The 24,844-nt window shown below is 50.2% G+C and overlaps 1 protein-coding gene across 3 annotated transcripts in view; it reads left to right on the forward strand.

Moving 5' to 3' along the window:
* Window positions 1-24,844, forward strand: part of pros (homeobox protein prospero) — a 229,242-nt gene that overhangs the window by 161,527 nt on the left and 42,871 nt on the right. For all 3 annotated transcript variants that reach the window (XM_089558072.1, XM_089558070.1, XM_089558069.1), the window contains one exon: window positions 18,857-20,716. In XM_089558072.1, the coding sequence (XP_089414198.1) occupies window positions 18,978-20,716 (1,739 nt within the window). In that variant the 5' untranslated portion in view covers window positions 18,857-18,977. The remainder of the gene's footprint in view (window positions 1-18,856; window positions 20,717-24,844) is intronic.

A 24,844-nucleotide genomic window follows, 5' to 3' on the forward strand; every position in this document is an offset into this window, starting at 1 on the left:
CTGTAACGTTAAGAGACCGGAAGCGGGCAGAGTGGGTGAGGGAACAAACGCGGGTTAATGACGTCCTAATCGTAATCAAGACGAAGAAATGGGCTTGGGCAGGGCATGTAATGCGAAGGCAAGATAACCGCTGGTCCTTAAAGGGTAACGGGGTGGATTCCAAGAGAAGGCAAGCGTAGCATGTGGCGGCAGAAAGTTAGATGCGCGGATGAGATTAAGAACTTTGCGGGGATACAGTGGCGGCAACTGACAAAGTACAGGGTTATTTGGAGAGAGATTGGAGAGGCATTTGCCCTGCAGTGGACGTAGTCAGGCTGGTTATAACAAAGTGATAATAATAATGGTTGGTTGGTTGGTTTATGGGGTTTAACGTCCCAAAGCGACTAAGGCTATGAGAGACGCCGTAGTGGAGGGCTCCGGAAATTTCGACCACCTGGGGTTCTTTAACGTGCACTGACATCGCACAGTACACGGGCCTCTAGAATTTCTCCTCCAAAAAAATTCAACCGCCGCGGCCGGGATCGGGTCAGCAGCCGAGCACCATAACCACTGAGCCACCGCGGCGGCTGATAATAATAATGATCTTCACACAGCAATGCACCAACTTGTCTCGCAACGTGTTGTGAAGACCCATAAAGATCTCTTGCAAGGGCGTGCCTCGGCCCAGCTTTCCCATACACCTACGGGCGCCGACTATACGACGGTGCAGCTCTCACATACAGCGCGATAGCTGCTCATGAATACCGACCGCGCCGGTGTCTAGCGAGCCTTCGTTCAGCCACCGAGATCTGGTCGGCGGCCGGAATGCATAATCAAACCCGCGCGACGAGCTCTCTCATCGCAGCAGCATGCAGTACCGGAAAGAAGAAGCAGCAGTAGCAGCGGCGGCAACCCGTCCCGATTTGCGCGCGCGCTCGCCGGTCGCATTGTTTTCCGTCTCCGCCGCAGCGCGCGCGTGTGGTGCATTGGGTGGAGGAGGCGGTCGTTGCAGTCCGCGGCCGCCGATGCGTTTCCTCTAAATATTGCATGCGTCCTCGCGACCCGCGCCACCGTCTCCGGCTGCCTCGATCGCTGCCTGTGTAGTCGTAGTTCAGCATGTGCTGTACAGAGGTTCCACACTCCACGAAAAGCATAGAGTTTCTTACTATTACCTAGAGGGAAAGCTGGCAACCCGTCTATGGGAGTTTGCATGGAGGTCCCTCGAGACCACTTCAGCCCCCGTGAGCGCTCAAAGCATCATGGGCCGGTGATCTACCGACTGCAGAACTACAACTTTTGGCAAAAAAAAAAAATGCAAAAAAAACGCTGTTCGATAATCAACAATGTCCTAACGTCCAATAGCCTGTCTGTAAATTGCAACAAATGAGCAGAAAAGCATTTAAGTGCAAAGTTCGCCCAAAAGAAGGGATGGCTAGCTTTCCTATTGGTCAAGTAATGAACACGACAAAAACTAATATTTCGTAATTAACAGGCGCACTTTTAAAAGTAAATATGTTTTTAAAAAAATGTTGTTGCCTAAACACTATAAGAGGTTTTTAATGGCATTTCAAAAAAGTTAAATCTTTTATTGGCGTCATGTGTATAGTCGCGTTTTTCCTACTATGGGTTTTGCACACTGCGTTCGCGCGGAAGTCGTCTGCGCACACACGAACAGCGTTTTCGGAATGAAACATCTCAGTAGTACCGCTCTGTGTCCCCGTAAAGCTACGACTGTCCCGCAACAAGTAGCTCACCGCTCCATGATGCTTTGAGCGTCCGTGGTGGCTGAAGTGCAGCGCCGCCAGCTTTCCCTCTAGGTAATAGTAAGAAACCCTATGATGAAAAGAACCGGTCCAAGGGGAGAGTAAAGACAACTTTAGTCCTCAAAGCGCCCCGTTAGTCCCTAAATTTGCACACGGCACTCTTCTTGCCACAATGTGCGCCGTGCGCAAACTCGGCGGACTAATTACCGAGAAAGAGACTGGTGTGGTGTGGTTATTGATCAATTCGATCACACCGCTTTCTAAGGGGGCCAACAGTTAAACCCTTTGCAGTTAGTCCCGAAAAGGACAAATGCCAGTGGCAGGTCAGTTAGTCCCCAAAAAGACTAACCTCTCGCCCCCCTGTTAGTCCCTTTTTCCTAAGAGTGCAGTGTGGTATAGCTCCGCTTATACCATTGTCACGAGGCTCTCCTCGAAAGCCGTGACGGCCTTTCGCCCGAAGGTCTCTCCTACCGAATCTAAATCTTGTCTCTTTCTTTCTACTTTAGTTTTATTGAGTAATAACGAGTTAACCATATAGTGGGTTTAGAGACGATCCACTGTCTCACTGTGCAACTCTTCTTCGGCGGTGGCTTGGTTTGGTTTATTGGGATTTAACGTCCCAAAGCCAATCAGGCTATGAGGGACGCCGTAGTGAAGGGCTCCGGTCCTTCCGAAGAAGGGACATGAAGCGTCTGGCAAATATACGTACCACGATACTCCCGCGCCTCTCAGTCAGCCAATAAAAAACGAATATAAAAACACCTCTCTCATCCTTTTTTTTTTTATAATACGCGGTCGAATAGATATATCGAGGTGTGGGAAAGAGGGCATCCTCCGTACGCGCTTGCCCGTAAGCCGCTTTATGCGCCTCAGCAAAGCGCGCGACATACGATGCGCCGAGAAAAGTCGGAGGAGGAGAAGAAGGCGATCCTGAATTAAACCGTGGTTCCAGTGTCAGCAGACACATGCGCAACAGTCCAAGCTCATATATAGTGATGCGCGTGACGGGCTCAGTCGCACGTGATTCATGCCAGACAGACGAGACGAGGCAAGAATCAAAGCAACGACAACAACAAGAAGAAGAAAGGAAGGTAGCGGGAACTTAGCTCTGCGCACGCCTCCCCCCTAGTATACTACACAGTCCTTGAGTCTGGCGGCGGTGGCGTACCGCTCGCCGGCGTAAGCAAGAGAGCAGGCGATTGTCTTCGGGCGAGCGAGAGGTAGACAGGGAGAGGCCACATGCTTGGGCGCAAGCGGACACCTCGGCCGCGGCAACGTCGTCTTGAGTGACGACGGCGCTGCGAGAAGAATGAAACGGAGGAGGCGTGCGGTGGCGGTGCCGTCTGCTTCTTTTTCCCACCGCTGTGGCGCGAGTGTTTTGCGGTCTGCTGCCGTGTCGGCGCAGACGACGAAGCCTTGTAAGACGAGACGTCTTCCCTTTGTCTGGGAGACACCTGCAGTTCCGTCCCTTTCGAAGCGGTGGCCGCATGAGAACGGCGTCTTCATCCGATTTGACAGAAGATGGCAACGGCACCGTCGAAGCGAGAGGCGAGGCGGTTGGAAGTGATACACAGGCGTTATAGGTATATATAGGTATTATAGGTATATAGTACCTACATATATATATATATATATATATATATATATATATATATATATAATGACAGAAGCCAACAGCCACAAAAACCAAGGGGCACAGGGGTTTTTGTTTTTAGTTATTTATTTTGTGGTGTTGATCAATTTAGAATATTACTGAATATGTTATTGTTTTAAAGATAACTGATTAGAAAAGCAGAAGAAAAAACAACCACCTGCCGCCGGTGGATATAGGTTATAGGCGTTATATATAGGCGTTATAGGTATATATAGGTTATATAGGCAGAGACAGTACTCAACAATTCTGGACGAACGCATTTTTGAAGGGGAAAAAGCTTACGAACGAAATTTGTTTCATATATTGTCGGCAGTCTTGTATTTGTTTTGCTATTAACGTTTTTGCCATCGTCATGCAAAAGCGTTCCCCCATTGGTTTTCTACGGCAGTATTAACTGCTTGATGCGAGCGATGAAAAAAAACTCTATAAAGAAAGAACAACACCTCGGAAGAATGGTCCATCACTTTCAATATTTCGATAACACTACCTTACAATTTTCCAGTATTCAAAATTTTTGTCCCAGAATGTGGGACATGGCCAGGCGATGGAAGTTTGAGGGGTGGAGAACACTGGGAGGGGCATTTTACCTGATTTTGATGGAGCTGGGATGACAAGCATAAGCAAGGGAGCGCCGACTGCGAAAAGTGCGTCAGTGTCTTTTTGATCAGCTTCTTGTGGGATAGGAGCTGAAAATATAAATAATGGCATAATGGCACTCATCTGGACTCGACCTCTTTTCACGAAGATTCAGCGCCTGCTACCCACAAACTTATGTACACTCGTGAGAAGTATAACAGGGAACAAACTCTGAGAATTCATTTACTGATTACACTAGAATTATGTGTGACAAGCACAGTTTGTTCTATTTGCTATCTATTTTTCCACTTGCTGTATAATATTCGAAATGATTCTGAAGTTCAGTAAAAAAAATATGATGAAAAATCGCAGTTTTCTACAGGTGGTTTGTTCCCTTTCATATTGCGCACGACTGTATGTTCCGTAGCACCACTTAAGAGTGCGTCCGGTGTGTCCAGGTGGACTCTATGAGGCACTATGTACCTTTGAATTGGGAGTCGCGGGCATACCGAACGCAGTTTTCACAGACGTCTGCCTCGCTTATCGCCTGTCCTGCGTTGGTCGCTAAGAAAGACACAATGAAAAAAAAATTCAATCAAAGATTCTTGTCTTCGAAACAAATCTTGCGGCTCCCGAACCCATGTGCAGACCGTAGGCCGCAAGATCTTATCGCTGGAAGTAGGCACGCTTGGTGCTGCGGGGTCCCTCTCCTCCTCTGGTCGCTCATATGACTCCGTGATCTTTGGCCAAACGGCTTTCAGTCAAGAACAGAAACAAGATTCGAGGCGCTCATCTTGCTTTGTAGTAGTCGTCCGAGCGGACAGTCATTAGCGGCTAATCACCGTCCATATCGCGCCTAATCTTGGAACCCAGCAGGGCAGCTTATGTTATATTCAACTGATTGGGGTCTCCCGGACATCCAGCGTGGGATATGACTTCACCTCGTTGCCAGGAGAAAGCCGATCGCGATTCAAGTAAATAATTGAGTAGAGCGCCCAAAAGGAAAGCAAGGTACTCGCTGACTGTGCCGCCTTGTCTTTCTTTCACTGCTTCCCCATTTGAATAATGAGGACTTTTTGTTGTTTCGCATTATACGGGGAGCATGCATATCTTGACCGCATCAAGACTGAATGCTCTGGCTGGAAATTAGATTCGTCTGCTTGGTCTCTAGCAGCGTTTCAAGACGGAACGCAGGCAACTACACCTGCTCTACCTGGAGCTTTCTAATGCCGCCTTTGTGTCAAACTTCTATGATTTTTCTCTGGGTGAGTGTCAGTGCGGAACTGCGTATACTTCGCAAATGCTCCAAATAGTGTTTATCTACAGCCGCGTATGTGTAGGCAGTACATACATTCACAGCATTTCGCGGCAGGGGATTTTTGCGTGTGCGTGCGTGCGTGTGTGTGGGGGGTGCGTGTGCGTGTGCGTGTGCGTGCGCGTGTGCGTGCGTTTGTGCGTGCGTGCGTTTGTGCGTGCGTGTGTACGCGTGGGAGAGAGGGGACTTAATTCGAACTTAGCCCCAACTCATTCACAAATGAACCCTCGAGCAGATTATCTTGCCAGATTATTTCTTCCACATCCTCCTTAAGCATTTAGCTGACATTAAAAGTCATGTGACAATACATGAACTCCGCTTTAAGTATTCTTTCTCACGCATGCATGACACGTGCAGAGGACGTAAGCACTGTGTTACTTCTGCCATGATGAGCCATGACGTGACCATGATGCATTGCCACGATATTGTCACGTTGTAGTTACGGCAGTCCAGCAGTCAGGAAGACACCAACCGATCTTGGAAACGAAGCTCTTTATTTGGGCTGACTTGCGCCCGCAAAAGAACTGAATCGCTCGGTGACGGCGTAAGCAACAGACGTGCTCGTCAGTCGTCAAACTACGAATGCCCGCCGCTCGCGGCATCGCTCAATTTAAAGCCAGCAAGGAAACTTCTAGATAACAGGTCAATATCATCTACAGTGATCTAGAAAAACGTAGATGCAGCTCTTCATGGCTGTGATCAATCGAGATTAGTCCGGTCGCTTCTCGCGTCACAAACAAAAATGATAACACCCCTTTCCTGCGGCCTTGAGCGCGAACGAACAGACACTACAATGATACGTGGCAATATATACCTCTATTATGCTCCAGCGACCGTACTTATGATAGAACCCTTTAGTACTCAACAAAGTGCATCAGCCTCCCCATCATCGCACGGAGCAGTCACTCCCTGCGTGGCGGAGGAGCGCGCGCCAAGCTTTAATGCTGCAGGTGTAGAAGAGAGATACCCCTTGCAGTTTCTGGAATTAAATGTCACTAGCTTGGAGCGCTCAGGGGGACCCCGCGTTCTTGTTTTTACTAGCGTCGCTGAATGTCTGAAACGAACGGGCAAAAGAATTTTCCAATCACAGTCAGCCGTCGTCCGACGTCCCGGCAAGTGCAATTACGCACCCCGAGCCTCTCCCTTGCCTGTCGCGTCGGTCGCGATCTGCTGCGTGGTCGTGGACGCAGCAGGCGACACTAGTCTTTCTCTTGGAAAGATTTGGAGTTGGCCTCCTCCTCTCCTGCTGTGAGCGAGTTCGCAATGCCTGCAGTACAAAGAGCAAGTGGCGAGACAACGGGCTCTGCTGCGAGTGTTCACTCGAAGCTGGTCGGAAGTGCGCGTTGTAGAATGTCTCGCTTCGAACTGAAGAGCTGATTGAACGCTAGAACTAGCGATGTCGCTTATTTACTGATGATGAGAGCGATCTCGGAGTGTTTTATGTATTTACCTGGTTTTATGGCACACGAGAGGATTAGGCTATCGTGCTTTATGATGCCTTGTTACACTTAATTGTTTGGCCGACTTCTTTGAGCTACACTGAGTTGTGGGGCGAGGTATATTGGGAGCTACTGGGTGAATTAAATGCATTGTATGACATTATTGCATTACAGGGTACACTGTGAGGTACACAGCGAAGTGAACTGTAAAGTACACCGCAGTAAGGTTCAGGGTGAGGTGGCATTACTAAGGTGCATTGTGAGGTACACTGTAGGGTGGAATTGCAAAATACACAGTAAGGTTGAGGGTGAGGTGACATTACTAAGGTGCATTGTGAGGTACACGATGAGGTGCATCGTAGGAAGGAATTGTAATATACGCAGTAAGGTGCAGGGCGAGGTTAATTGTGGAGTACACTGAAACACACGGGGGTGTATTGTGGGGTACACTGTGAAACATACAGTGAGGTGAATTGTAACGTACACTACTATGAGGCACGTGAGGTATATACTGTGAGAGACACTGCGAGCTACGGAATGAGTTGCATTGTGGGGTGCAGTGAAATACATAGTGTGGTGCATTGTGAGCACACTGAAATACACGGTGAGGTGCATTGTGAGAGGAACAGCGCGAGAGGTACATGGTGAGGTACGCTGTGAAGAGGAACACATTGGGAACTGACAGAAGCAAACTAGCGCGCCGAGACAATTCTAACCGTGATTCACACATAGCCTATATGTAGTGGAAATTGGAAGGCAACGGTGCGTTCGTGTAAGGCAGTAGCGCCGATGGAGTTTGTAAGTGAACACACCGTGGCCCTTAATTTCTACCATGGGAGGCGAATGCTCCGTTTAACTTCCTTACCGCGCGCCTGTACACTACACCGGCTCGCGTACGCACACTTTGGGTTTCGCGAAACACACGCAGCGCCGGCTGCGCGGCCCCGACGCTCTCGATTTGTCTCTGCTTTTCCTGCAGTGTTGGTCTCGATTCCGCACGGAGCGTCTTTGACACATGCCAAGTGCGCGCCATCCGGTCGAGCCGAGTCAGCGGCGTCATGCGCCTTTACGATGGAGACACCTGTGCTCTCTGTCTCGCCGACAAAGGCGGATGGGGGGGGGGGGGGGGGCATGTGGACTCCATTACTGGAAAATGGCTCTGCGACGACGACTTATCTCTCTCCTGCTGCTGGCCACCGGCGAGGTCTGCATAGCGACCTGTCCGGTCGACATTTGATGCGCCCCGTAGTAAATGAGCCGAGATTGATTGCGGTCTGCGCCGGCCCCGAGAGCTTGCGAGCTCTTGGCAAATTGAGCACTCGCGTATGGAATGATCTGCGCCCCCGCCTGCCTGCCTGCCGCCGGACGACGTCTGTGTGTTGTACGGAGAGACAAGACAAGCAGCGTGCGCGGCGCTCTTGTGAAATAGCGTCTGCGGTGAAGCTTTGACGTTGACGGAGGGCCTCCCAGGCACGGCAAAAGCGGTTGGCAACAATTTGCTCTCCTGCTCCTTTGTTTTAGCTTTTTTTGTCTTCTTCCTCCTCTCTCTTGCACTTGGGCTCAGAGCGCACGTGTTCTCGAGAACTGGAACGCACGTCACGGCGTTGGCCTTAGATCTATACCCGGTAGACTTGTCAAATCTTTTCCGTTTTTTAAAACAAAACGACCCCCCCCCCCCCCCCCTTACTGTTAAAGCTAGAAAGGACTAAAAACTTGGCCTTCGGGCTACTACTATAGTGGACTTAACCGTGTTTCACCGACAATTACTCCCCTAAAAGACTAATCATTATCCTTAACGCAATAGCAAAGGGATCATCGTAAACAGTTAGTATCTGCTCGGACTAACCATTCGTCTCCACTGCTAAGACACATAGTTGCACCCGTTTTAGCTGGTTTTGGCTCAAAGCGCAACGTCCCGTTCACTTCGTCATCTCAGGCTTTCTTTCAAAACGTGTTGAAGGGTTGAGTGCGGTGCTCAGTGTTGTGGCAAGGATAACATGCCCAGGTTCCCTTGACGAACCCCCGATACCGAATGTGAGCGCCGCAACATTTGATCACTTATTTACTCTCGCATATACATATTCGAACAAGCCCTCTCATTTTTTTTTTTTGATACAGCGCACGAAAGGCGCATTAATATGTTGTTGTTTTTTTTTTTACGGTCATGACGGTACTGTCACCTGTACGACGGAGATTGGAGTTGGGAGTGGGGGACAGGAGGTTTGGGAGGAGTGAGATTGAAAAGAAATTGAGATGCAGTGGAACACAACTTATTTTTGGTTCCTGAGGGGTTAGGTGGGGAGGTAGCTGGTTTACGTAAGGTTAACATGCCGCCCTTTTTTGCTACACCCCGTCCGTTTCAAATATTGATATAACAAACTATATCCGAGGCTTGGTTTTCTGAGTCCGAGCCCATATCTCACTGTGCGACTGACTGTCTAGATTAATAGGCAGGTGTACAGACTACGCCGAGGATGCCGACTTAGAATGTAAAAAAAAAAATTAAAAAAAAAAGCTCGGCTTCGGGTTGACGTCGCGCCGAAGTCATCGTGGTGGCTGCCGCGGCGTCGCGCACGCCGCAGCCAGCCAGCTGCGCGGTAAAACGAAGAAGCGGGGAAAAAGAAAAAAAATAATAAAAAAAGAGAGAGAGCAAAAAGGCCATCGCGCCTGCGGCGAGGGAGGAGGCTTTATCGGCACCGTAGAACAATGCGCATCCGTCTCTTCCCCTCCTCCCTGCGCCCACCAACCTCTTGCTGGTCGGGCGGTTTCACTTGGCGGACCGATTTGCTTCTCCCACCTTTTCCGCCCTCCGAGCGCCATCTTTTGTTTTTCGACGCCGCTTTCCTGCGGCGCACTTCGAGGGGCGGAGGGGGAGCACCCCTCACCCCTTCCACCGCCGACTGCAATGGCGGCGCGAGGGTGCACCGAAGCCTTGCCGTACACGGCAGAACAACCCGCTAGGCATAATCAGCAGAATTTTCAGCGTCGGTTTGACAAGGAAAGCTTTCGTGGTGGTTGCATTAGGTACGGTACGGTACGGTAAGGTAAAGAGGTAAGGTTAGGTACGGTAAGGTAGTGTGGTGTGGTACGGTTCGGTAAGGTAAGGGTACGGTAAGGTAGTGTGGTGTAGTACGGTTCGGTACGGTAAGGAAAGGTTAGGTACGGTAAGGTAGTGTGGTGTGGTACGGTTCGGTACGGTGAGGTAGTGTGGTGTGGTACGGTGAGGTCAGGTAAGGTTAGGTACGGTAAGGTAGTGTGGTGTGGTACGGTGAGGTAGTGTGGTGTGGTATGGTTCGGTACGGTAAGGAAAGGTTAGGTACGGTAGTGTGGTGTGGTACGGTTCGGTACGGTAAGGTAAGGTTAGGTACGGTAAGGTAGTGTGGTGTGGTACGATTCGGTACGGTGAGGTAGTGTGGTGTGGTACGGTGAGGTCAGGTAAGGTTAGGTACGGTAAGGTAGTGTGGTGTGGTACGGTTCGGTACGGTACGGTATTTTGTGTTACTGTATGGTATAGTACGTTATGTTGATTGATTGATTGATTGATTGATTGATTGATTGATTGATTGATTTTTTTACGAGGGAGAGCAATACTGCCAGCCTGAGACAGTAGTGGAGGGCTCCGGACTGTTTTCGACCATCTGAGGCGGTTCTTTACCGTGCACTTCGGTATATCAATGCACTCGGCCATTAACGATTTCGTCTCCCTTCGAAATGCGGCCGCCGCGGCCAAGACAGGGTCTTAATTCGTGCTCAGCAGCCTAACGCCGTGGCCACTCAGCAGCGGTGGCGGAACTACTACGCGCTGTTCTCGAGTATTTGGACGACGATGCCACAAAAAAAGGAAAAAGAAGACAGAAGGAAAGCCGCCCATGGCGTGTCACACGCGGAAGGCGCGGCAAGGCTCTCGCACCCGCCGACCAACAACGGACAGGTCAGGAAGTGCCGTCGAACAATCGGTGCAGCGCTTCCATTCCACACACAAAAAAATGAACAAATAACGAACAGAACAACGAGGAAGGGAAGCACGCCGTAGGAGGGATCAGCGCGCTAAAACGCGTGCGGTGGAAAGGTCGCGCTCGCGCTGGGGGCCGGAAGTGTTCCTTCGGCCGGACTTCCTCCCAGCGCTGCGGCGTTGTTTCACCGTCCTCCTGTGTGCCGCGGCGGTCCAACCTTTCCGCGTCTCTGCCCACCAGTGCCTATAGCCTCGGGTTTCGCATGCGAGGCCAGAGAGAGGGAGAGACGCCACGTTCCATCGGAGTGACGGAGAAAAATTGGTGTTTTTGAGGAATGGTTTGGTTTGCTTTTATTGGTGTTTAACGTCCCGAAGCAACTCAGGCTATGAGGGACGCCGTAGTGAAGGGCTCCGGAAATTTCGACCACCCGGGAAGAAATGGCGCAGTAACTGTCTCACTGCCCGGTGGACACCTCAACCCGCTGTAAGGGAAGGGACAAAGGTGGGAGCGAAAGAAGAAAGAGAGAAAGAAGAAAGGGAGGAAGGGGTGCAGTAGTGGAGGGCTCCGGAATAATTCCAACCACCTGGGGATCTTTGAGTGCGCTGACATCGGGAAGCATACGGGAGTCTTTTGCGTTTCGCCTCGATCGAAACGTGGCCGCCGTGGCCGGGTTCGAACCCGGGAACTCCGGCTCAGTAGATGAGCGCCTTAACCACTGAGCCACCACGGCGGGTGGACGTACCCTTACAATTTTTTTTAGACAATCTATAGGCTGTCTATAAATCTATAGACTTTCTATATACAAATGCTATAGACTAATCGATAAGCAATGCAAATACTATAGACAGTCTATAGACAATCTATAGATTTATGGCCATCGACCTACAGTTGACTTTTGTCTTTACACAGTTGATAGACTATGAATAGACGAAAGGAAATATCTACACGAAGGTAACAGGGTCTATAAGAAGTCTGTGGACAGTCAACCATTTTGATAATGGTCGGACGGGCACGGATTTTGATAGGTTATACTCAACATAAAACTGAATTGGTCGCTGGAGAGTTGGTCTCGTAAAGGATAGATGAATTTCATTTGCGCCACGGGTGCAAGAAATGGGTTCGGGTTAGGCATGTAATGCGGACACCAGATGTCCGGTGGCCCAGGTTCGGGTAGTAAAATCATTCCTAGTATAAAGAAGATGTTGCAGGGGTCGCCAGAGAATCGTGATGAGATCAGGAAACCTGCAGGGATGAGAGGCCGTTTTGGGCTCGTTTATGTTCTCTATACATACCCGGAAACAGTGGAGCAAAGCCCTGGCGCGATGACTCGACGAGAGTATCCGATTATCTTCGTGCAAGAGCTGCACACCTTCTGAGAAATTTGATAAGCGAGCGTTTGTATCATGGTGAACGCGCCAGCAACGTATCTATCCCATGCGCTTTGTTCTGAATCACGTGGAGATTGAGAGACCCGTTAGCAATGTCTGATTTCCGCCATGACATCGCGCTGAACCTATTCCGTGAAATTCGCCTCATGCGTCCGCATATACCTATACTCCAGGCGTTGAGGCGGATTGCTTTTGCTTTTTTTTTGTGAGTCTTTACGAAGCGCCATGGACGGCATTGTTCCCTGAGAGTAGGGTCTGCAATCGCCACCTTTGTGTGCGCGAATTCTTTTTTCTTTTTAATCCACTGTAGAACAACAAAATATTTCGTCCCGCATATTTCTTGCTGTCTCAGATGGTCGCGATTACCACGCAGCTAGCCGAATTCTAGAGAGAAAGGAGTAAAACGGGTGTAAAGTTGTCCTCCAGCGCACACCCTTTAAAAGGGAGTTAAAGAACAGCTTACACCCTTTTTAAGGGTGTAAAGTTGTCCTCCAGCCACACCCTTTAAAAGGGAGTTAAAGAACAGCTTACACCCTTTTTAAGGGTGTAAAGTTGTCCTCCAGCCACACCCTTTAAAAGGGAGTTAAAGAACAGCTTACACCCTTTTTAAGGGTGTAAAGTTGTCCTCCAGCGCACACCCTTTAAAAGGGAGTTAAAGAACAGCTTACACCCTTTTTAAGGGTGTAAAGTTGTCCTCCAGCCACACCCTTTAAAAGGGAGTTAAAGAACAGCTTACACCCTTTTCACTCCCCATACGCATGTTCGTGTTTAGCAGCGTACTTCGAATTTGTGATCTGTCAGCCGTTGGGGTCCACTTTTAACGAATTATTTGGACTTTATGCGAATAACACAGGGCTGCTGAAGCTTGTGAGCAATAAGCTTTAGGATGAACTCAGTTTATTGTCATCGTGGTTGCCATTATTGCAGACGACGCGTCATCGGAAAAACACAGGGTCTAAGTAGATTGGTGAACTTCCTTTAAATGGGGTGGCGCTGGTAACCACTCTCACGGTTCAGTTACACTAAACATAAACACCCTCGAAAGCAGAAGATTGGACAGCCGTCGCCGTAGCTGAGTTTGATGAGCACCGGACGCGAAATTCGGAGGTCGGGGGTTCGGATTCCACCGGCGGCAGTTGGTTGTTCTTTTCCTCTGCTCTCTAATCAATTATCGTTAAAATAATTGCCCTATTTTTCTCCCATTGATGAGCACCACAAATTTAAGAAAAATTGGCGGGGGCTTAGCTTTGGTTAAGCCTGGTAGGTTGCGAAAGCAGGTGTTTTATACTGCATATGCAGCGCCTCTAGTGGGAAGAGCGCGGCGCGCCGTACCAAGCGGCCGCCGTTACCCGACGAGCCGAGTTGGTAGCCCGTCTCTCGCTCCCGGTATGACGTCACGCTGTGACGTCACTAGGCATGGTAAGACATCAGGGGCCATTCTAAATGTCAAACGTGCCAAGTGGCCGCCGCTACGCGAAAGGCCGTTCTTGGGAGTAGTATTGCTTTCGCAATAAAAAAAAAACTATGCTCCTTTGTTTCGGTGACTATTGATTGCCTTCCGTCATGTATGTCTATAGCTACGGTATTTTGTTCATTCACTCTGCGCCAAGTCATTTACTGTAAATTATACAGAACAGTTGAACCGAACATCTATAATTCCCTTCCAATTAAAGCTCGCTCTTTGAGGCTTTTACAACGACAGCTCTAAAGGCTGCTTGTAGGCAAAATCAGCGCGCAGGCGTTCCAGTGGGATCGAACCAAAAGCTATCCATCCTTGGCTCAAGCATAATGATGATTCAACACAGCGTTGCCCAAAACAGGTTAGCTCGGAACAAGTTGAAGATGACGCAGACATAACAGACGAAGAAGAAGACAGCCACAATACTATGCGGTTGATTTTGTGGACAATTTGTTGGAATGCATTTCTTAAGCAGCGGCACTGAACGTTTCGCCTGCGTGTGGATTTTTTCTTGTTTTTATCTACTCCGTTTCCACTAAGGTAATACAAAACGAACCGAATTAAAACTATACAACGTTTAGAAGCAACGCGGACGGGATAACAATACGCAACGCGTGTCAGACGGTGGGGCCCTGAATCCGAATAGCTTGATTCGTATAATCCACCACCGCACCGTGTGTGTGTGTATGTGTGTGTGTGTGTGTGTGTGCGTGCGTGTGCGCGCGCGTGTGCATGGTCTATAGACAGTCTATAGACTTCATATTGACTCTATTGACTTCCTATAGATATTGTTTTTTGTCTATTCATCGTCTATGGACTGTCTATAGACAAAAGTCAACTAAAAATGTATGGTCATAAAACTATAGATTGTCTACAGATTGTCTATGGCATTTGTATTGCCTATAGACTTTTGTCTATAGACAGTCTATAGACAGAAGTATATAGACACTCAATAGACTGTCTAAAACTTTTTTGTGAGGCCATGCGCGTATAGACGTCTTGACAATTCAGAAACGGGACCGCGGCGACGACTGCCACGTAAGCCATCTTTTCTTCTTCGGGGAATCGCGTCCGCGACCCCGTCCTTACCTTTCTCTACTGCCACCACAATATATACGTTCTTATTTCTGTTACCTTTTTTTTTCTGCTCTTTTCGGTACTGCGTGAAATAAGGAGTGTGTTACCGCACTGCGCGCGACCCATACCCGAAAGAAACGAACGGAAACCGGTGCGCGCGCCTGAGTTGGCGCCTTTTTCCGCCGCCCATACACCTTGTGCGCTCACCCCCCAGCTCGGACACCAAACCAAAAATAAACAAAGACTAGAAAAGTAGTTCAGAGCGAGCGATTTTTCATACGCGTTTCTTTTTTCTTTCTTTTTTTTGCGCTTGCTTTTCGAGCCGGCCTGCCCGCGGTCTTTTTTTCGCGCGGCAGCCGTAGGGAAGGGAGGCGGGAGTTGAGACTTTGTGGAAAGGGTAGGGCGGGAGGTAAGGAGGCCCGACAGTGGTTTTGTGCTCGGCTCGGGAGACGGGAAGATAGAAACACATATATAAAGTGCGAATTGACTGCTCCATAGTTGCGAATGCAGAAAAGAGGGGGCGAGTGGTTTTGGAAGAGGTGCTTTGGAGAGGCTCCGGAAAGGCTGGTCAGCCGTCGACACTCGGGGAGACCTGAACGTGGCGGTGAAAAGAAAATAAAAATAATCAAAACTCGAAGGATTGGGCGGAAGGCTGAGTTGGTTCACAAAGGATCGAAAATTACTGTGGCAGTTGTGGCGAGGCAGTTAAAACGCTTCGTTCGTGAAGATACCGAGAGCGTGACAGCGACAAAACTTCGGCCAATGTCACGGAGACGAGTTAGCACAAACGTCCGAGAAGAAAATAAAATAAAAAGAAAGAAAATTAGCGCGTGTCATGCTCCCCTCGCCTCCGCATTACATCCCTAAGGATGAAGTTCTGGTATATAAACTTGTTTCATCTGCGACATGAAAATGAATTGCTATCCCTATTTTTGTATGCGCATCCGGTACAAACCTTTCTCTTCATCTCTTTTCGCTTTTTTTACAACTGTCACATTCTTTCACAGCTTTTGGAGAACACACATCGCTAAGCAACCACTTAGTGGACTGTCACGCGTGACACCTCACTGTACGTATATTCACCTGCATGCGTCTCTTGGCACAACCGGCTGCGTTTGGAGTCCCTGCCTTTCATTTCTGCGTTGTCAGCATTTTCATATGCAGAGGTTCGAAAAAGTTTCAATCAAGAAACGCCATCGCGTACTTTTGGCAGAGCATTTGTTTCTCTCACTTGCTGCACTGGTAGTAGCAGTACCAGTAATAGTACTGCAGGTAGTACTAGCGGTCGTAGTGGTGGTGGTAGCCGTAGTAGTAGTATAGTAGTAGTTGTTGTATAGTAGTAGCAATGGTAGTAGTAGTAGCAGTAGTGATAGTGGTGGTAGTAGTAGCAGTAATTGCAGCAGTAGTAGTGGTGGTGGTAGTAGTAGTAGTATAATAGTAGTAGTAGTAGAAGAATAGTGGTAGCAGTAATATAGTAGTAGTAGTAGTAATAGAAGAAGAATAGTAGCAGTGGTAGTAGTAGTAGTAGTAGTAGTAGTACGACACAAATAAAGATATTATTATTATTATTATTAAATAGAAGAGAAGAAGCCGTCGTTAACGTAGCTACCTCGCTTTGCACCGGACATCTCAACTCTGTCACAGCACAGTGGAATACGCGAAGTGCAAAAGGTGGAAAGGAGAGGGTGATAGGTGAGAGCACAGATGTGCAAATGCCAACCGCCTATAGAGAGCGCTCTGTGAATGGCATCATATCCGGTTAGCCCTCCTCGTGTATTTATACACACTTCCAAAATTGGAACGCCAAACTCACATCCCTGTCGCATGAAACTCCATTTAACAACGATCGGCGGACGAGTCAGTCGTTATAGAACGTTGGTCGAGAGCTTAGCGTCGGTTGTATAACAACGCCGCTGCGGCGTTTTTATGTTGTTCGGTTTCCCGAGTTCCCTCAGCGCCTCTTGCGTGGATGCGTGCATTGAACTCTGTATACGCGTACAACAACGCCTTGCGGCTTGTAGCACGCATGACGTGAGACCAGGCTAACAAAATTGCAGCTGTTCAGCATATATACACGCAGACGTGGCGGCGTTGCCATTAAGCAGCTTCCACTGTGCTTGAAGCACGGTGTGCGGGTTAGAAAAACGGCCGAAAAAAAAAGGACTCACATGTGGCCAGCGTTGGATTGGATAATACCCGTTTAAGTGCATAGCTTACTGCAAACTGTGCGGTTTGGTGTGCTTTGCAATGTTGCGTCGTATTTTTAACCCTGTCGGGAGCGGAGGGGCGAACAGTTTTTGCATAAAGTTTGCTTGTTGCTGCTTTGTTTCAACTAAAGGGGCCGTTACGACCACAAGTGGCACCAAAGCATTCCGTAGAAGATTTCTGTTCAGCTCAAGCTGTTGTGTTTGATTTGGGCGTTTTCCAGTCTCACAGACAGAGTGCGGTTTCTGGAAATCTAATGCTTACGTAAGTGCGTTCCGTGAAAGGGTCCGTGTAAAAATGTAGCTCCCAGCTCCCATCTCAAAGCGTCTTTCACGTTCTGAAACGCCATCCAATCATGAACGTTCTCTCTCGCCAGCCAGTCACAAATCTTTGCGCTGCAGATAGTCACGACCGCTCTCTTGCCAGTGCTAATTGCGGCGGTTTTCTTGTAAATGCCGCTAACGAATGCTCTCGCACGCCAACCAATCACGAATGTTTTCTTGCGAAAGTCAGCAAAGAACCTTCGCTCGCGAAAGCCAATCGCGAACGTTTTCTTAAGAATGCCGCTAAGGAACACTCTAGCCAGCCAATCACCTACTGTTCGGTTATTCGGCGTGAGAGAACGTGAGCCGGGCCTTGCTAATTTAACCCAATCTGGTCTTCTTGTCAAGAGGTGTCCTTTCGGCTTGACGTCACTCACAGTCAAGCAGTGTGTTGCAGGTTTCAGGCTGAAATTTCCCGCCAGACCGCACTCAGGATGATCATACCGGCCGAACTGAGTGCGCATAGCGCGTTCCGCAATAGCGGGGGCCGTGAAAACGCTTTCCGGCCACTTTGTTTTTTTCCGCCGCCGGCGTTGCGCACGAGAGGATCGCGGCGACGACCCCCCCGTTTATTCCTGGCGGCGCCGAACCGCGAGCAAGGACTCCGCCGCTACCAAGGACGCCCGCGAAACTCCGAGTATGTGTTGCGGCAACCGGGATGACAATGGGTCCCGGGCCTCCGCGCGCGGATCCGCACTGCGCGCCGGTATACACGGGCAGGATGTTTGCCTCCTGCCTTCACTGGAAGAGAGAGGGCTACGGTGGAGCGTGTGCCGAGTTTTTTTCGCAGTAGTACGTGCAGTGAGAGAAACCGTTCGCTGCCGCCAGGGATCGGCGTTCGCGGCGCAAGGGCGACGTCGCCCCGGCGATTCCGGGAAGTTCGCGTCGAGGTCGATGTTGTCGCTGCTGCGAACGAGAGAAAGAACAAGAGATGAAAGAAACCAGCTCGACGCTGGGGACTGTGGCTCTTTCCCCTGCCTGACGCCGGCGCGCGAACTCACGCACACAAGCAACCACCACAGTCGTCGCGAGGGGTTTCGTTGCGTACTGCACACTGCTCGCGTGCCCCTTTCCCCCGAGCTGTTTTCCCGAATCCGAATGGCACGGTGTCGTGGTCGAGATGCAGGAAAGGGAGAGAAGAACGTATAGCGGCTTCGTCCCTTCGTCTCGTCGCAGCCATTATTAGTAGTCGTAGAGCATCGCAGTCGGGGAGAGTGGGAGCGTGGCGGTGCGCGCTGTCTTACTACAAATGCGTCCTCCGTGTCGTCGCGAAGCGGGGAAGAGGCGGTGGAGGGGAGCGTGGTTGGGGGGGGGGGGGGGGGGGGTTAGGTGAGTAAGAAAGGGGAGTAGTTCTAACGGGGACGCACTCTCCACGTGTCTCGCACGCGCCCGAGCGTTCGGGGGGTCCTCGGCGGCGTCGGTGGCTTCCTTCTCCCCCAGACTAAGGAACCCCTCTTTCACGAAACGAGGGGTTTTCCCCCTTACCGAAAAAAAAAGAACGGTAGCGAAATAAGAACATAGAGAGCAACGGGAAATAAAAAAAAAAGAGAGAGAGCGGCTCGCGCGCGCGCGCGGGCCGTCCCATCTGCCGCAGCCGGGCCCATTGTGGCGTAGCGCCGCCGCGCTCTCCCGGCGGCAGCAGCAGCAGCGGCGGCGGCGTTCTTTGTGGCGTTCCTTGGCGTCGCCAGCTGTCCCCTCACCCTCGCCCTTCTTCCCTCGGCGCAGGTTCGCCCAAGTGTGACACGAATGCCGTGCGGCTGCTGCAGCAGCTCCTGAGGCGGCGGCCCTCCTCTTCCTCCCCTCTCCAACGCCGGCGCGGCCAATCGGAAGCCTTCGTCTTGGCGTGATGTCATCGGAGGAAGACTCGGCCGGCGAGGGCCAACTCAGTTTCGCCGCACGCGCGAAGGCCAAGAGGACGACGTCGTCGCGGCTGCCGCGCGTCGACGCCGGAGAACCGCGAGCCGCCGCCGTGGCCCCCCCTTCGTCGAACGGAACGTCGTCGTCGCTCGACCTGCGATCGCCGCCGCCGCTACGCAATGGCTTCATGAGTGGCGACGAGCAGCTGGAGGCGGGAGAGCGCGGTGCGCACCTCCTCCGCGACATCCTGCAGGGTCGCCGCGGAGACGAGGAGGAAGACGACGAAGACGGCGCCGACGCCTCCGCGCAGGACGAAGACGACGACGAGGAGATGGCCGCCGCGGCCGACGGCAGCGCGCGCGCCTCGGACGATGAGACGGATGCAAAGAGGGCGCGAGTGGAGAACATCGTGTCCAACATGCGCCGTGGGGGCAGCGACGCCCCGGTCAGCGCCCCCGCGCCCGCGGTCAACGGGTGCAAGAAGCGCAAGCTGTACCAGCCCCAGCAGGCGCTGTCGGCCGACGACGAGCTGCGGCTCAGGGGCCGCGTCGACCGGGACTCCTTCCGCCAGGACCTGCTGCGGCTCAAGACCGAGGTGGCCACCATGCAGCGGCGCTACGACGAGATGCACAGTGAGGACGAAGACGGGGCCGCCTCCGACGACTCGGCCACCGCCGGCGGCCAGCTCAACAACAACGACGACGACTGCCGCGAACTGACGACGCCCCCGTCCGAGCTGTCGACGGACGCGCCGCGTTCTTCGCCGCTACGAGACATCAAACCTCCCGTTGTGCGCGGAGACGTGAACCCGTCGGCGAGTCCTCCGCAGACGCCTCCGGACGAGTTCCGGCACTCGCGTCACCCCGAGGCGCCTCGCCAGACGTGCATAGTGAGACCCCCTCCCGCCGTGGTGTATCCGCAGGACATGGAGCGACTCGTGAACGCCATCAAGTCCGAGATAAGTTGCGTCATTCCGCGGCTCATCGACAGCGTGGTGTGGCGGTTCGCGCGGCAGCCCTCCGAAGTGCTAGCCGCGGCGGCAGCAGCGGCTGCCGCCGCCTCACACCCTCCCGCGCCGACGACGGTGGCGCGGAGACTGGACGGGGCGCCGCCCTGCCGCGACGACCAGCGCAGCATGCTGACGCAGATGCTGGACCGCAAGTCCCCGCGGACCAAGGTGCTGGACCGGAACCGCATGAACGGCCACCGGGGCTCCCCCGGCAGCAGCGAGCGGCCCTTCTACCCGAGCGCCTCGACGCCGCTCAAGAGCCGGCACACGCCGCCGTTCTCGGAGCCCGTGCTGCCGGAGCAGACCGAGGCCATGTCCCTGGTGGTGCCGACCAAGAAGAAGAGGCACAAGGTCACGGACACGCGGCTCGTGGGCCGCGAGCCCGGCAGCCCCTCCAAGGAGTCGCCGGGCGGCGGCGGCGCCGGCTACCCGCCTCCGCCTCTGGTCCCTGTGTCTCTGCCCACGTCGGTGGCCATTCCCAACCCGAGCCTGCACCACGCGGCAGACGTCTTCTTCCACGTGGACCAGCCGCGGCTCTACGAGGAGCAGGGCGCCCCGCTGCCCCTCATGCTGGCCGCCGCGGCGCACTCGCCAGCGGAGGCCCCGCCACACCGGTACCCGTCGCTGGCAGCGCCCCGTGCCCCGCCACCGCCCCAGGACAATGACTCGGATAACAGCCAGGAGTACGACTCCAGCATGGCCATGATGTCATTCCTCAAGTGAGTGTCGCCTCGTTCTAACCCATCTTCTTGCATGCGGCGCAATGTTTCAGAATTACTCCCTGCACTCATAGGGTACTCATAGAGGTTTACGTAACATGTCTGTTATTTAAATGAGCGGTCATCGAACGAAAATCGGCTTGTATAATGGCGATGTTCCTTTAACAGCTCCTCGCTTGGCATAGAACAGTTACGCAAAGATGCCGCCGCGGTGGCTCAGTGGTTATGGTGCTCGGCTGCTGACCCGAAAGACGCGGGTTCGATCCCGGCCACGGCGGTCGAATTTCTTTGGAGGAGAAATTCTAGAGGCTGTGCGATGTCAGTGCACGTCAATGAACCCCAGGTGGTCGAAATTTCCGGAGCCCTCCACTACGGCGTCTCTCATAGCCTCAGTCGCTTTGGGACGTTAAACCCCATAAACTAAACCAAACCAGTTACGCAAAGAGCACTAGCGCGATGAATGCAAACAGCACAGAGAACCAAACAAGCACTTCGTAGTACAAAATTAACTTGGAAGGGCTCGTTGCTGAGATAGTTGGTATACGAAGTTGCGCAGATGACATTAGCGTGGAATCACTAAGAGCGCGAGCAAGCCAAACGTTATTCGACAAATTGCTCTCTTCGTGACTAAACTGTGATCTTAGCCACCTGTAAATCGCACAGATATTGGGTAACTAACCTGATCGTGAGAAGAAGCAGTGTATCTTTTGATGAGCTTTGGCGCAATCCCGTTGAGTTCGTTCATGCTAGCCGGCGTTATAAATGGTAGAGTAAGTATAGCTGTACACTTCTCAGGTGTAAAAAGTGAACGCGAAAGCTAGTAGTCCCTTTATAGAAATTAAAGTGGAAACCTGCGTCTATTTTACAGTTTATGCTAGCATTAGGATTGATTCATTTAATGTGTAAGTTTTAATGTAGATTACACTGGATACTCTCTCGCTTTTCATTACGATGAAATTGAAAGGTATCCTCGTTTTGTTAACAATAAAATGAATGACGCACACCTCCTAAACCCACTGGCAATGGAGATTGCTATGTCATCAGGAACTGGCTGTGATCGGTCTACTGTATATCATATGAGTACCAGCGCACATGCCAAACCCTGAATATTTAACTCATCTTCTTTCTGTGTCTGTGCCAGAGCGTACATGAACACATCACATATTTTGATTGGCTTAGTGTGGTTCTATAATCGCTATCGACGCTTTTCAAATAGACAATAACCTGAGAAGAGGAAAACTAAGTTAATGCCAGTTGCAACGCCCTTCTGTACTATGCTGAGGGTTATCCTGTCAAGTGGTGAAGTTTGTTCTGGTGATGTTGTAAGCGCTATTGGCATTACTACGCTGTTTCTTCACGAGACGTACACAAGTTCCGTTCCCCCGCCTTCGATGTCATACTATGGTTGTATCCCGTCGACAAGAGCATTTGGAACTCAGCTGCAAGTTGTGGTAGTCTAAATACCCTCATTTTTACAGCAGATTTGCGTTCCGCGCTGAAATTACAGCGCGTCTGTAGTTCGCGCTGCCGTCTATCTTCCACTTAAATAGAATATGTGTGAAATTGAACGCGAGGGGGAATAGGTTATCAGTGGCATTTTATTAAAAACTTGCAAGTCTTTTTTTTTTCTTGCGTGAACGCATTTGTCTTTAACGAAACGCGTTGCGGGGCCAATTGGTATAAAGCACGTTCGAATAAGAAGAAATTCAGTGCTGCATGTGTTCCTTTATCCGTCCGTAAAAAGCATAGCTTAATGTATTCTTATAGCGAAGTGTATACGAATGCTTTCTTTTAGAGAATCAAAATGGGTGGCATGTGTACAAGTTGGCATGAGCTCAGTGATTAGCGCCAACGAACCATTTTTCAAAGATACGTTCAGACTACGCGACCATACTGACCCTGTCAGTTCTCCTTCGTCGATATATATATATATATATATATATATATATATATATATATATATATATATATATATATATATATATATATATATATATATATATATATGTATATATATAGATTGCATCCTTGCATCCGGTGGCACCGCAGGCTTTTGCGTTCAGTAACTATACAATGACGGGCTTCCATGCAGCCTCCATCATGTCGTTGTTCTCAATGCGCTATCGTCAAACAGCCTCTCTTTTTATCACGACTATTCGCATTTCCTTGATAAAACAGCTTCCAGTCCATTCTGTCCGGCATATATTGCACGTTCAATAGTTCCCCTCGTGATTACAACTCATCCTCAGTACAAACTTCATTTAACGCGTAGTCCGTAAGAAAAGGCGGTGTTCATAATGAAGCATGTGTAGGTGTATCTCGTCTCTATCTATTTTTTTTTATCTGGAAAATAACATATCTACAGATTGTACTCCCGGTACAGGTGGCACTAACCTTTTGATTTTGCTCGGCCTACAGTTTGTCATTATGAGCTTTCGTCTCAAAATCAAACGAAAATCTCCATTAACTGTAACTAAAATATAGCTTACTCGCGTGAAACATTGCTCCGGGATTCGAACGAACAATGAACCGCGTATTATCTTCCTAGAAAATAAGTTTCAATAATGTGTGCGAAGCTTTATGTGCCGCCCTTAATCGTCTAGTGCCGCCACCTGCCGTGGGAAGCGGTAAATACATTGGAAAAGCCCGTTTTAACACTGTGCTGGGTGCGTTAGTTACGCAAGGTATGAGTAATGATCATTACCACGTTAAGCACAGTGTAACTGTATATTCCAGCTGCAGATAACACCGCGGCCATAAAAGGTGGACCATCGTGTAGCTTGCAAAATAAATTCGCGATGTTTCGTTCAATTTTTTTTCTCGGCTTGCGTTTCTTCTATACAGTCACCAAAGTGGCTTTTCCATGTTCCTAACTACATTCATGTTACTAAGCTTGCCTGTTACGCGTCGCTCAAGGCTATATCAGAGATAAATCGCTATTGACACGCTTTGTTGCGACTTTTCGTCGTGTATAATATAGCACACTGAATTTTACCGGTAAAGGAAATGTCATATTTCAGCTTCCTAAAGTCCTTCTGCGCCGCCGCTTCCTGACAGTGTGTACTTGAAACGTTGGCTGTTGGCTCGCCTTTTGCTGTTGCGGCATGCATAGCTCAAAACACAGGCGGAAGCATGGGTGTCATCGAGTGAGTCACCTGTATATGTGAAAAATGAATCTCTACCTGCTAACACAACTGGTTACGGTAAATAAACTAGACTAATGTAACCGCCCGGACCCAGCACCCCCACACTTTGTGGTCAATGTCTCGTTTTCCTATTGCAGGCTGTTCCTTTCTTGTGCTTGTCCTGAGTCGCGCTAACTTTATTCGAAGAAATTATAGCCTAGGAATAAGTTTTACTCTACTATCCAGGCCAAAATAAAGTTGCTCTCTTAACCCCCCAGTCTATATACCACGTGGAGATAAACTGACGGAATGAAAATTTGAATTGGAGGGCAATTAAGTTCTGTAATTAGGCATACATTTTCAACAATCGAACAAAAAATTATGAAGATTGGAAAATTGTAAGGTATTGTTTGGAAATACTGAAGGTCCATCCATTCTTCCGATCTGTAGCAAGATCTTTCTTTTAAAGCTTTTCCATCGCTCGCATCGAACAGTTACAGACTGCCATGTAATACCAATGGCGAACGCTTTCGACGATAGCAAAAAGGTTAATAGCCAGAAAAAAAAATTGCAGGCCTGTCGACTGGATATTTGCGGGTATATTGATTGCTATAGTGAAATCTTACAATATATGAGAAAAAAAATGCGTTCGTAAACTCTTTACCGTTCAAAAATGCTTTTGTCCAGAGTTGTTGCGTATGATTACTTCTTCAGTTGACGCATATGCACCAATGCTGATGAATTTGGATTGGATTGAATTGGATTGGATCGCCCCGCCGCGGTGGCTCAGTGGTTACGGCGCTCGGATGCTGACCCGAAGGACGCGTGTTCGATGCCGGCCGCTGGGGCCGAATTTCGATGCAGGCGAAATTCTAGAGGTCCGCGTACTGTGCGATGTCAGTGCACGTTAAAGAACCCCAGGTGCTCGAAATTTCCGGAGCCCTTCACTACGACGTCTCTCATAGCCCGAGTTGCTTTAGGAAGTTAAACCCCAATAAACCAA

The sequence above is a fragment of the Amblyomma mixtum genome, chromosome 8 (genome assembly GCF_055824585.1).
Source record: "Amblyomma mixtum isolate Tamu chromosome 8, ASM5582458v1, whole genome shotgun sequence".
NCBI classification, from domain to species: Eukaryota; Metazoa; Arthropoda; class Arachnida; order Ixodida; family Ixodidae; genus Amblyomma; species Amblyomma mixtum.